The 14,689-nt window shown below is 33.7% G+C and overlaps 1 protein-coding gene across 1 annotated transcript in view; it reads right to left on the bottom strand.

Moving 5' to 3' along the window:
- TOPAZ1 (testis and ovary specific PAZ domain containing 1) overlaps positions 1-14,689 on the bottom strand; it is a gene marked incomplete at its 3' end in the record, with an annotated part of 44,916 nt that overhangs the window by 27,183 nt on the left and 3,044 nt on the right. Inside the window, exons 2-7 of the mRNA XM_029285472.1 lie at positions 12,292-14,578; positions 10,779-10,846; positions 7,405-7,487; positions 6,748-6,815; positions 3,842-3,969; positions 3,204-3,289 (exon numbers count right to left, since the gene is read on the bottom strand). Coding sequence (XP_029141305.1) covers positions 3,204-3,289; positions 3,842-3,969; positions 6,748-6,815; positions 7,405-7,487; positions 10,779-10,846; positions 12,292-14,578 — 2,720 coding nt within the window. The remainder of the gene's footprint in view (positions 1-3,203; positions 3,290-3,841; positions 3,970-6,747; positions 6,816-7,404; positions 7,488-10,778; positions 10,847-12,291; positions 14,579-14,689) is intronic.

The raw sequence follows: 14,689 nt of genomic DNA, 5'->3' as shown, positions 1-14,689 counted from the left end.
AAGTGGTCAACATCTGGCAAAAGCTACCTGATAATGAACTACCCGTTTCCCCCCCAAAATAAGACTGGGTCTTATAAGTTTTTTTGGACCAAAAGACCCATTAGGGATTATTTTTGGTGGATGTCTTATTTTGTGGCAGCCTGCCCCGTTCATCCCACGGTATGGTTGCTCGCAGCTGCAATGGGGCAGGAGGCTGCACAGTGCATCGGTGCCGCCACCAGGACTTGAGGTGAATCAGATGGGGGGGGTGGAGCTGCCCCACACGCCCTGCATCGCTTACCTCAAGGCCTCTGCAGCCAGCGAGGACCAAAGAAAGCCCCTCCAGAAGTGGACACAGTAGCAGCAGAGGCCTTTCGCCGTCATTCCCACCCGGCTCCAAAATGGCGTAGGGGGATCAGGTAAGGCGATCGAGTCCCCCCCATCCTCCATAGCATGGCAGTCTGGCTCAGGAGGGGAATGAAAGGGAAGAAGTGGGCAGGTAGCCGGGTGATTGAATGGGTGGGGGGAGGTCACTGGCCTGGCTGCAGGGGCCTTGTGGTAAGCAGGTGCAGGGCATGTGGGGCAGCTCCACTCCTCCACCTGCCTCACCTCATGGCGGTGGCAGCGGTGTAATGCACATCCTCCTGGTCCGTTGTGACCACAAGCAACCAAGAAAATGGCTGGGCTCCTGGTGGACAGGGCTGCTGGTGCCGCCACTGCGAGGCGAGGCAGGTGGTGGAGGGTAGGTTGCCTGGCTGCAGGGGCCCTAACAGATGGTGGGCTTATTTTGGGGGGTAGGGCTTATATTAGGGACAAACTAAAAATCATGCTAGGGCTTATTTTCTGGGTGGGTCTTATTTTCACAGAAACATGGTATCCAGGAAAGGGACAGCCCCAGGTAATTACAGGTCAATTATCTGCTTGCCAATGACTTTCAAAGTATTAATTTATGTAGTAGCTGATGCAATCCAACAGCATCTATTTGAAAACAAGTTCTTTCCATCCGAGCAGAAAGGAAACTGCCCAGACAGCAGAGGAACAAAAGATCAACTCCTAATTGACAAGATGATTCTGGAAAACGCAAGAGAAATATGAATGTACTTGAATGTAGCATGGATTGATTACAAGAAGGCATTCAACTCCCGGCCACATGACTGGATAATCAATAAAAATAAGAAATAAAAGGAGTCAACAGAAACATCAGAAGCTTTGTGTAAAGATCAATGTCATAATGAAAGACATGGTTGCTTTTCAATGATGGTAGATTGGTAGAAGTTAATAACAAGAGACGAGGAACTTACTATCACCACTACTGTTTTCATTGCATTGATTCCTCTGTCAACAATACTGAATAATTGGGCCATGGCTATCAAACATCAAAAACATCTGCCAGACTATTATAATCTCCTTTATATCAACGATCTGAGGCTGTATGGAAAAATACCATCTGAAATAGAATCACTGCTCAACACTGTCTGTATATACAGTCAAGATATTGTAATGTTTGGACTGGACAAATGTGCCATGTTCATCAGCAAACAGGGAAAATATTGAAATCTGAAAGAATCAAGATGCCCTATGGAAATAATATTGAGAGTCTGGATGAAGACTATCACTACAAATATCTGGGCATCCTTCAAGCTAACATCAAGCACACTGAAGTCAAGAAAAAAGTTAGAAATAAATATATCAAGAAAGTGAAGAAGTCCAAACTCAGTGGGGGAAATACCATAAGGGAATTAATATCTGGGCAATTCCAGTCATTAGATACACAGTTGGAATAGTGGACTGGACTCAAGCAAAACTAAAAGCCATAGATAGAAGACTAGAAAATAATGAAAATGAATCATCCCCTTCATCTACACAATAATACTGACAGATTCTACTTACCAAGGAAAATAGGTGGGCATGGAATGTTGCAAGTACATTAGACAGTTGAAGAAGAAAAAAGGGCATTGGAAGAATATCTAAAGGATAGAGAAGAAAATGCACTGAAGCTATAAGACCAGGAAGGCCTATCGAGTACTGGAGAGACCAAACTGGCCCACAAGAAAGACCAAACAAGGAAGAGAAAAGAGGCATGGGAAGACGAAGCATTACATGGCCAGTATATTAAAAAAAATAGCAAAATAGATAATAACAAAACCTAGCAAGTGCAGGAGAACTGAAAAAAGAGACAGAGGATCTAATTCTGGCTGGACAAAACCAAGCTAGAAAACAAATGTGTATACAAAGTTAGGATTGAAAAGACAGCAACAGGTAACAAATGTTGCCTCTGAAAAGAAGCTAAAGAAACAATGGATCACCAGATTAGCTATTGGAAGAAGGTCACACAGACTGACTACAAACAATGGCAAGACAAATAGCAACAATGGTGCATTTGAAGATTTTTAAGAAATACCATTTGTTTGCAAGCAAGATCTGGCGGGACCAGAAAATAGAGAAAGCCATAGAAAATGAAGATTAAGTGCTTCTGAACTTTAGAATTCAAACAGAAATGCACCTCCCCCATAACACCCCAGACTTAATCACAAAAAAGTCTGGATAATGGATGTGACAGCGCTTGGAAAACAAAATTGTAGAGAAAGAACTGAACAAGTTAACAAAATATAAAGACCTCCAAATAGAATAGAATGACTGTGGCAAAAGAAAGCAAAGGTAGTGCCAATAATAAGAGGTACCTTGGGTGCAATCCCAAAACAATTGCAAAAAGCAGCTTTACTTGGAACAGCTTATATCCTACAATGATATCTGTAACACCATCAAATACCCACATCTGCCTATCCTAGGTCCTTGGGAAGGACCTGACATGAGGATAAAAAAAATCCAAATCCAGTCTGAACATCTAGCTGACTGTGCAATGAACCATAGAAATAACAACTGCCACCTGTACCTAGTAAATGTATTAAATGCTATTTTTCCTAGCAAGTTTAGACACTAGAAATATCTTAAACCACTCTGAATCCTTTGTGACCCTATGCTCCTGTCTTTCCAAGTATCTTATGAGAAAAAAACCCTTCTTGGCCATTAAAGAAATCACATTTGGAGTGGAAATCAGTCTGAGATCTTTCTAGGCAAATTTTTCAGAAGTTGTGGTAATAAATTATTGCATAAATATAAATTATTTGTTTGTTTTAGAGATATTGACAAACTGAATATATATACATTTATAAACATGACTTAGTTTAAGCTTAGTTATAAAAACATGTAGTTAGAAAACTTACCTGTGGATATTTTTCTCCTTTCCGTGTTTTATAACTATTAGTAATTGATAAGGGCAAAGGACGACATTTCCTTGGGAATCTGAAATCTAATGTTGAAGATAAGAATACTGCTTATATAAAAATATATTAAATAATACTTAAATTACTTTCTTTAAAAATATTTCTCTCAAATTCTCATTTCTATATTTATAAAACTTTAACTCTTTTCAAGCACTATGATAGAAAACCAAGCATAAAACCAACAGTAAAAAAATATAAGTTATCATTCCAGTGTTACTATTTTATGGTAAGTAAATTCTGTTTGCTTTAAATTGCCACCGTTTTTATAATTTTATCTAGATGAGAGTACATAGTTATTTGTATACACTTCTATTATACAGACATTATGACAAGCATTGTAGTATACACCAATTCTATGTTACAATGGATACATCTTCTTTTCTGTCCTCTCCAAACAGTCCTAAAAATTCTGAAGCATAATTCATAAACATATCAAATAATTATATTACTAGATTCTTTATAGAACAATTCAAAAATGTTCAAATAACCTCATTGAACTGGAATAGGATCTTTATGTGTAGAGGGACAAGTAACGCAACAGAGAAATAATATAATACTTAATCATTATCAATTTATACCATTCATCCTTGATTTTAGTGCTCGGTCTTGCTGTTGAGGAACAATGATGTTCACAGTAGGAACAGTAGGAACTGGAAATTCCAATTCATAATCACAGATCAGAGGTTCAACAGTTAGGGTATTCTCACTAAATTCCAGATGAGGAAATAGATATTAACATGATTATTTATGCAGAAAATAAATCATTACATTATTAAATTTGCACTATTATTTGTAAATCTGTATCCCCTTCCTTCCAAAAAACCAAAAATGCTACTCTTAAAGGACATATACTCCTTGATTCATGGTAAAGTAGCAAATGGACTTTTGTTTTGTATTTTTTAAACACTTTTCAATGTCAGATACCCAGAGGAAAATAACATTAATAATAATATTAATGATATTAATATTAATTATAACAATAATAATAAAATTGAAAGGGACCTTTGAGGCCTTCTAGTCCAACCCCCTGCTCAGGCAGGAAACCCTATACCATTTCAGAGAAATGGTTCTCAAATCTCTTCTTAAAAACTTCCAGTGTTGGAGCATTCACAATTTCTGGAGTCAGGTTGTTCCATTGGTTAATTGTTCTAACTGTCAGGAAGTTTCTCCTTAGTTCTAGATTGCTTCTCTCCTTGATTAGTTTCCATGCATTGCTTCTTGTCCTGCTTCAGGTGCTTTGGGGAATAGCTGGACTCCCTCTTTATTGTGGCAATCCCTGAGATATTGGAACATGTCATTCTCTTCATTAAACTAGACGTACTCAATTCCAGCAACCATTCTTTATGTTTTAATCTCCAGTCCCCTAATCATCTTTGTTGCTCTTCTCTGTACTCTTTCTAGAGTATCAACATCTTTTTTACATCGTGGTGACCAAAAATGGATGCAGGATTCCAAGTGTGTCTTTACCAAGGCATTATAAAGTGGTATTAACATTTTACGTGATCTTGATTCTATCCCTCTGTTAATGCAGCCTAGCACTGTGTTGGCTTTTTTGGCAGCTGCAGCACACTGCTGGCAATCTATAAATTGCATCAATCAATCTTACAGCCTTCTTTATTCTTATATTTCCAAGGTGGTTTTACTGGTAGCTTTGTATCTTAATTTCTCAAGCAGCATCTATGATATGAACTAATATTAAGCAGCTGAAGTTGACATGCTAAGTGCAGTCAAAGTAAAGTGATAGCTATACAGTTATCCACTGTTTGGCTTTTCCATATTTATTAATTGCAATGCTTTGGACATGATATTGTCTTCAATATTAATCCAATTTTAAATAACAGCTATATAGATAACATTGAAAATGATCAACTGAAATGTATTAATATAATTTGTAACCCATTTCTAAGAAGTATTATATACAATGACTGCAATAAATTAAAGGAAATCCAAAATATTTACTGTACATCCAAGTTTCTAAGTAAAAGTCTCAACTTCTGCAACGAACCTAGCTGATGCCATCTTTGTCATTTGTTCTCAGTTGCCACACGAAGAGAAGGGGGGATCAGGTTGCTTTTGCTTTTATTAGACTAAACATAGCTACGGGCAGGGAATTTGTTCCCATGCCTGAATATCCTTAAGAGCCCCCCTCCTCACAGACTTTGACTGAATGGATGACATGTCAAGCAGGTTTTAAACCAAGCAAATGTCAAGCAGGTTTTAAACCAAGCTGCTAAAATCCACAAGGAGCAACCCAACAAGCGGCAATCTCCTCAAAAACCATTTCATGTCGGAGAGAAAGTCTATCTCTTGACTAAATATCTAAGATTAAAGCTGGGACCAAAATTTATTGGCCCTTTCCCCATAGTAAGAATCATAAATCCTGTTACAGTTGAGCTTAAACTTCCTCAACTTTTGGGAAAGATTCATCTGGTATTCCATTGTAGTTTACTAAAGCTGGTGACAGATTCAATCTTGGGACCAATTCCTTGCAAAGCGCCCGGTCCAATTCTAGTAGAAGGGGAGACCCACTATGAAATAAAATGCATCCTTGATTCTAGACTGAATAAAGCAAAGTTACAGTATCTATTGCAGTGGAAGGGATATTCCTTGTCAGAGGCTACATGGGTTAAAAGCAGTGAAGTAAAGACAGATAGATTAAAGTTTCATGATAAGCACCCCCAGAAGCCTAAAGAGCCTCCAGTACATAACTGATAGAAAGATCCCTAATGTATTTCTAAACTTGTTTTCCAGGAACTTCTTTTTCTTTAGGAGAGGGGTCCAACTGTCAACTTCTGCAATGAACCTAGCTGATGCCATCTTTGTTGTTCGTTCTCAGTTGTCGTATAAAGAGAAGGGGGAGGATCAGGTTGTTTTTAATTTTACTAGACTAAACATAGAATGATCCCATGGGAACCAAGATCATTCTCACCGGACCCTGAAGTGGAGAGAAGTACTATCAAGAAGACCGCCAAATGCACTTATTGGATAATGTGATCAGTAGCATAATAGAAGGGAGGGAATTGTTACATTTAATTACTTTGAATCTCTGGGGGAAAGTTTAGAGTTGGTTTCACTTTTGATTGGGCAAATATTATGTACGGTATACAATAAATATGTTCTTTGAGGAATTCTCAAGCCTCAGAGTTCTACTTTATTCGGTTTCATTAGTCGGAACCTTGACATAAAGCTTTTCATATGTAAAAATTAATAGTTTTTATGGTAGAGTTTCAGAAGTCTTTTTCTGGCTGTGCCCTTGATCCACAACAGTAAGGAACGTAAGAGGCCAAACTGCTTTTATTGGTGGCTCTCAATCTGGAAATGCATTTCTCAAATAGGGGTTTTTTAAGAGTTTCTGAGCAGTTATTTATATTTGGAACTGACATCTAATTTTAATCTTAAAATTAGAGCAAAATAAATCTGAGAAAGCTGGTTTTTTTCCTTCACATAATTAAGATTATTTGAATATTGCTATCTGAATACATACATTTCTGCAAAGTCTTGAACATTTGTTTCCTGTTCTTGCATAGCAAGCAATTTCTCCGAAAATTCATACTGTAAAATGAACATCAAATAAAGTTATATAAAATTTAGAATTTATTTTTGTTTTAAAAGCAATTCATATTCTTAAAAAGAAGAGGTATTATTCTTTTTGATTATATTCTTGTACTATAATTCTCTAGTGGACATTTTTACAATGTAATATGCATATCCCCGATAGCTTTCTGAAGGTAATTTAAAAACTTCATTATGCAACCCATCTTATTAATGAAGCCATGTTACAATAAAATTATATATGTTTCTTTTCATTCTTTTGCTATGCTTCATATGTCAAAATAAATTTATTTAATAGATTCCATACAGAAGATTGTGAACTATCTCTGTAAAAATGTTTATATTTAGCAATCTAATCTTCAGTATCTAACAATGAAATCTATACATGTCAATTCTCTGTAAACGCAATTTCTTTTAGATAACTTTTTCCCAAACTAGTATGCTAGGATAGCAACTTTTACATTACACATACATACATAAATATGTAAAAAAGTGCAACATATTACTTGTAAAAGATAAACTTCCCCCAATGCAGTATTCATTACATATTAGATTATTATTATGCAATGAAATCAATGTACTTTTATACCTTTTCATCTGTATCAATATCTTTGGTAAGTTTATTCGGTTCTGACAGTTGTCCATCTGCAGGAGATGATTCTGATATTCCTCCTATAGAATTGATTCCATTTAGAGCCTCTGATTTAATTTCATTAATTGGGAAAAAGAATATCATGTGTACTTCTGAACTATAGCAACATTAGAAATGGAATGCTTTACTGAAAAAAGGGATATTTTCTAAAGTAGTAACTCTACATTTAAAATGACATTTCTATGGAAAGAAACTTGTGGTACCAGATGTGACATTAATCATTTGATCAATGGTGCCCACTTATACCATTCAAAACATGAAGTTATAATTATCGTGAGAATATGCCACTATTGAACTCATTTGATACTAAGTCCTAAATACTCCAATAGAGATTAATAATATGTCCAAATTCTTAAAATAAAGATTTATACATTTTAAAAATCCAGGCTAATGAATTTTTAAATTTCACATGTCCATATAAAGTATAGACATATTAAAGAAGGGGAAATAGTTGGCCAAACAATAACATTAACTGGAATGTAACTTAAAGTTCTAGGAATTGCTATGATTTGATGTTTCAAAACAATTCAGATATTAATTCAGATACTAGAAATTTTCAAGAATTACAGATAAACTACAGAATTCTTAGTTCTCTAAAAAAACAAGGCATACAGTGATCTCATATTTTTAATTAAGCTATATAGAATCACTCATTAATTATATCTGGTTATGTCTTCTTATCATAAGACTTATGATCAATCTGGTTCACAGATTGAGAAGCCTAACTCTAGCACAGTATCTAGCAATAAATCCAATAGGAGGAGAATGCTGCTAATCTACAATGCAATACTTTATACAAATACAAAGCAAACCACAGACAAGGGGAGCATTATAGCATTATACATAACATGTATGTTTGGCTTGCATATTAATTGGGCCATACATTTTTATATAAAAATAGAATTAACATTTCTCTAAAACAGTTTTCTTAACTTTGTCAAGCTGTTGGAAACTTAGTTTAAAAAAAAATCTCAGAACTCCTGATCAAAACATACAGGTTTTTGGGTTTTTTTGCTCTTAGTCTCTTTGGAACCACATAAAAGTGTCGTGGAACCCTAATTTCAGGTGGCAAATAGTCTATTTCCTACAATATATTTTTTGTTTATTATTCACTAAATTAAGGGACTGAAAAGCAGTAAACATTGGATGCAATTTATTTTGGATTGGCTTATGACAACAACTTTGAGTCTGAACCTGTTTTAGAAATAAAACTCAAATCTAGAACATAGAAAAAGAACAATATAACTGAACATGATTAACTATCTCCCATATTGCTGAATATTATTAGTTCTCAGTTGACATTGACTTCAGGATAAGATATGAGATTCCTAACAGTTCTTATTTAAGGACTACTTAAGTAAAATGCATTAGACAACTAACATGAACAACAGCTCTGGTAGGCAGTGTCTATCTCATTATTCCATTATCCTTGAATCTTTTCAGATCTTATATGCTTTATACTTAATATAAATATTAAATGAGTACTAAATTTTAGATATCTGAAGAACTCATAATTCCAAAGTCAGATCTATTCTAGATTTACTTTCAAAAAATCCCAAAAAAACACATTCCAGAAAAAAATCCCAAAGTTCTAAAGAACACTGAAATGTTCTATTTCCAGTAGTGAATTTTACACAAAACTACAAAATTTCACAATTTTTTGCTATATCTGGGATGATAGCTAAAATTAAAGCAGAATTTAAGACAAAACTAGACAGAGGACCATAAAATGTATATTGTTGACCAGACCATGTGCAATATCAATTTAGAATACAGTGAAACACCGAATTAACAAACTTGATGTACAGTTAGTCCTCAACTTATGACAACTGGGACTGGAATTTTGGTCTTAATTTGTTGCAGTCATAAGTAATCACACAACTGAACCCGATTTTACAGCTATTTTTACCATGGTCAAATAATCACCAGTCATTGAGTGAATCTCAAGGTTGTTAAGCAAATCCAGCTTCCCCAAAGGATTTTTTGGGCAGAAAGTGGAAGAAAGGTTGCAAATCATTATTACATGACTGCAAGTTACTGCAATCAGATGTAAATGCAAGCCAATTGCCAATTGCCCAAATTATGATCACACATCTGTGGGAGAGGTATGACCTTCATAAGTGCAAGTACAGGATATGGCTGGTATCTGAAAAAAGATCATTTGGAAACAGGCAATCCTTAGTGGAAAGATTTTTTCAAAAGTTTGATGAACTGATAATAGCTGTAGAAAATATTCAGATATCTATAGCTCTGGATAAATTAGATCCTGAAAAGGAGTGTGATTTGAAAGCAGCAGATCCGTTTGAAAAAAATATGGACTGTACAGACTTAGAACTGAGTTGATTGCATACTCCTCCCCTGAAGATCAAGCCCATATTCTTTTATAACAGAAGCAACCTGATCGAGTAGAGAAGTGATAAACTGATTTTCCTAGAGGGACTGAAGGACATTAGGGAATGGATTTATTACTCTTAATAGGAAAACAATTTAATCTGGACTTTTTTTGTGAAGATAGACTGACTTTGGACATTCAATTTATTATGTTTAACCAGACAACAATTGATAAGAGATGGTATTAAGAAACAAATGTGGATATTTGATCCAAGATGAATTATTGTTAAGTCTTGGAATGATTTGGGATAGATAAAATGCTGCGGTACAATTTCTACGATTACAATAAGAGTTTGTTAACAGACAGTTTAGAAACTTTAATCTTGTCTTTTTTATTATTGTTTTTGTTTTTCTTGTTAACTATTTTGTCATTATTATATAGATGACAGGTTAATAATTTGCAAACAGATTTAGTAGTTTAAAAAATTTGGGGACTTTTTTGCAAGGGATGGGAAATTAATATTGTAATATTAATCAATATTCAACTGGAGGGATAATATATTTATATTAGTTAGTATTTTATTTTTTTAATGTCTTGTTTTGTGTTCATTTGTTTTTTTAAAAAAATTGGAGTTTTGTTTGTTATCTTTTTTTGAATAAAATAAAAATAGAAGCAAAAAAGAGAGCAAGTAATAAATAAATATTTTTTTCTGAGGTTGTCATAACTTTGAATAGTCATTAAACAGTCACAAGTCAAGGACTATTATAATGACCATATTTCTGTTTGGATATCCCCTATAAAATAACAGGTAATCTATTATTTCTAAAATCTGTCTGGACCATTGCTAGATATGTGCATTATACATATATATTGTACATCACATGCATCAATTTATTTTATTACACAATTATGCAAATTAACTATATTGTCAAAAATTATGTAAACTTTTTTCTCCATTTCTGCATTTTAAACTTTTTACCTTGAAGCACCAAACCATTAGTATTTTCATCCAATTTCAGTGTTTCATAATCTTGAATGAAGCTGTCTCTTTAAATGAAAGATTTTATAATATTTAAGAGAAATTGTATATATAAACCATTATCATCTCAATAAAACATCACAGCATAACACACTCTACTTGACTCATAACTTATGCTTCCCCTTCATTATCCAGCAACTCTCCAGCTGGCTTGCACCCTTCCCCCTACCCACTGGAGAAATTGAGGGAATCCTACTTTCCTTTCCAAACAATAGTGAATATAACTCTGTTTTCTCTCCCTGTGCTGTTTGGAAAGGATTGGAGCACATCACATAGGAGGACTTGGCTGGCTGCAAAGAACCTTCTGGAGGACCAGATGTAGCCCACAAGCTACAGTTTGGAGAGTCCTGCACTACACCAAGTTGGCTATATGTAGTAGTTACACTATACAGCAATTTCATCATTATAACAGATACATGCAACTTGGTTCAGGAATAACATGACAGATAAGATGCAGTTACTGAATAACAGAGAGATAAATTACTCTTTATGTTTTCAACTAATTTGTTCAGAAAATGCCAATTAAATAAAGAATTAACATCTAGAAGGTGAAGTAACATCAAAAACAAATAAATGAGAGCAGCCTTTTAAGAATCTGAAGGAAATAATTTGGAGATGAAAGTGGATCTTGTGGGCAGGAGAATATTTTATAACAGATCATACAAGTAACATCTTAGTGATGTATGCATGCCATATTTTATTATTTTAAAGACAAAGTTAATGTTTCTAAGTTGGCTCTTTTGTTATGCTTATTTTTCATAAAATATTTTAGTATTTCAAGAAAAATTGCATACACACAATAGTTTTGGAGAATTGTTCCAAAGACAAACATTGTGTTCCTCTCTAAAATTTGTTTTTTACCGCATAACCTTATCTCACAATGGTCAAACCTGAAATACGGAAACCATATTGATAGTTCATTGACTGTTTCCACCATCTAAAATGGATGTTATTGCACTACTTGACATACCCATGTAAGTATGCAGATATATCTATTAGTTTAAGTGAAAAAAGTAATGCAAAATAATTTATATTTAAACTTTAACATTTGATAACATAATCTATCTTCTACTCCTATCTGTAATTATAATAAAGTGAATCTGAACCCAAATAAGTTTGAACTTAAACAGCTAGATTCTTTACTATAGGCAGGTGCTATTGCATATTTAAAACAAAACAATCATATAAAATCCTAATATTACAAAACATTTTTGCTTTACAATACCATTGACATGCTTCAAATTTCACTGTGAACAATTTTAATATAGGAGTAAGGAGTACTCTTGATTATCCCCCAACTCCCAAATTCTCAATTATCACACCACTGTACTAGATCACTTCATATTCTATAGTTCTAAGATTTTGTCTTCTTAAAGGTCTTTGAACTGTACTTTAAGAAAAGCCATAAATATATATATATCCATTACACAAAAATTTAAAGCAACAAGCCTACCTAATACATTTCAAATGCTTGCTTTTTGGAAGTTGAGATGATTTCAATTTCCATTCCGGATTTTTTTCTGAAAAAACACTGGTATAAATGTTTTTAGTATTATGAATCTTTGCATAGTCATCTTCTTGTTTATTATCTCCAAACAGATCAGGATCATCTTGAATAACATCAATTATAAGAATATCATCTTCATAAGCCTTCAGAATATCTGCACAAATGTCATCTTTGTCCTGTGCCAACTTGTTAACGTTAACTTTAATAGTTTCTGAGGCCAAAGCAGAATTTAGCATTTGCTCATCTATATTTCCAGTTCTCGAAGAGAAAGGAGTAGCATTCAAAGTTGGTGATTCTAGTTTATTCTCATATGATGTACTCCCCAAAGTATTACAAATTCTTCTCTTTTTAGAAAAGTTTTCAGAAATATCACTGTTAAATTGAGTTATGTATTTTTCCGGTGCAGGCTTATAATTCTCCTGTTCAGATTGAAATTGTGAACTAGAATTTTTGTCAGATGAAGTCTGTTTAATTCTAGCTTCTTTTAGAGAAAGAGCATTCTCTAAAACATTTGAAGAATTGCAAGTATCTTTTTCGGATGATGTTTCAGTTTCTAGTTTTTTAAAATTATCTTTATCCTTAAGTAAAGAAATTTTGAAGTTTGACAAATTTCCTGATGTCACATTTTTCAGCACTGGTTTTTTTTTGGTAAGTGATGCTTTTCGATTATCTGTCCTCTTTTTCCTAATGCCTGCAAACGAGTCATTATGAATATTTATATTTTTTCCTTTGGCTTCTTTCCCTAATGAATTCAAAATCACTTTTGATTTTATAATTTTAGTATCAAGTGTACTTTGTTTAGATCTTTTCATACCATTAGAAGAAAATCTATTCTCAGTAATAGGTGAAAGTGTCTTGCCTATATGCAATATTGCGTCTGAAAGTGGACTTTCAACACATTCTATTGTATTTATAGATATTTTACTATCTACCAATGGTTTACGGACCTTCAATTTGCTGCATTTTGTTACTGAATCAATACCTTCTAAATATCCTCTTCGTGAATCTAATGCATAATTTTTACGAATCCACAAGGATGTTCTTGCGCATGATCCATGAGGCCATATATTTTTACTACTAATTGGGATTGCTCTTTGACAGCTATACAGTTGTGGTTTCCGATCAGTTTTATTTATTTTTTTATTACATGTCCTTTTTCTTTTCTTATAAGGAGCGGCATTACTATTACAGATCATACTTTTTTCACTATCCAGTGTCTCCGCTATGGATTTCTTTTTATCCATTTTACTGAAGTCAACAAATGCCTCCATTTCTTTTAATTTATTCTTGTCAGTTTCAAGAACTACCGAATTTTCAAAAATACTGTAATCATATGTAACGAAGTGCTCTTGGTCTGCTGTTTTATTGTTAGACATAGTGGCAACTTGATTTTGAGAAGACAGTTCCAGACTTAAATCAGGTATGTAATCAAGTAAAGGTAAGATACTTGTTTCACTATAATCTAGTTTTTCAGAAACTATTGCAGAATCTATGGCAATAGTATTATCTTCTATTGGTATTCCATGTTCAGTGGAAATATCCTCATTTATGAGAACTTTCATGACTGACGATTCTTCTAGGTCCTCTGGCATTTTTAGTTTTTTGCTTGGCTTTTTAAAATCCATGGACAATTTATTTTCCTTGATTCGCTTTCCATTTTGACTTTTAGTATGTTGGAACATTTCTCTTGAAACTAAAACATCTTTTTGTGTGATTACATTAGAGATACTACCAAGTTCATTCTGTCCCATACCCTTAGAAGATAGGGATTTTCCTTGATCAAATGCACTATGCAGAGATCCACAATTAATTTTATAGCTTTGAGACTCAATATCTATAGGTTGTAACAACGTCTTAATGTAATAACAATCAAATGATTTTACTACTAGACTCTTTTTGCAGGGCGGAATATTATACATAGGAAGCCATTCAAATCTTTCATTCTGATACTTCACCAATGCGCTTTTTTCAATTTTCTTTTCAAGTATTCTTATGTCAAAATTTTCTGGACATGTAATATTTGTGATAGAAAAAATAGCATTACAATATTTGTTAGTCTGCTTCCAAAAGCAAAGTCTAACAGAATTGTTGTTCTTGATCTCAATTGCCTCAGTTATTAGTAGAGATGCAGACTGTTCTAATGTTGTCTCTATATTGCAGTCCTTTAAAGTATTCAGAATTGTATGTGGCAGCCTTCCATATTGTCTACTTAAAATGTCAAGGATATCCTCTCCTGATTAAAAAAACAAATAATCATTAATACATTTAATGTATTCTCAAATACTATATTTTGCTATAAAATATACATTTATAAATACATATTATATAAAACACCATTAGAATT

The sequence above is a fragment of the Protobothrops mucrosquamatus genome, unplaced genomic scaffold (genome assembly GCF_001527695.2).
Source record: "Protobothrops mucrosquamatus isolate PMUCROS unplaced genomic scaffold, P.Mucros_1.0 scaffold_177, whole genome shotgun sequence".
In the NCBI taxonomy this organism is placed as follows: domain Eukaryota; kingdom Metazoa; phylum Chordata; class Lepidosauria; order Squamata; family Viperidae; genus Protobothrops; species Protobothrops mucrosquamatus.
Note: the sequence above shows the minus strand (reverse complement) of the source record. Positions and strands in the feature narration are given on the sequence as shown.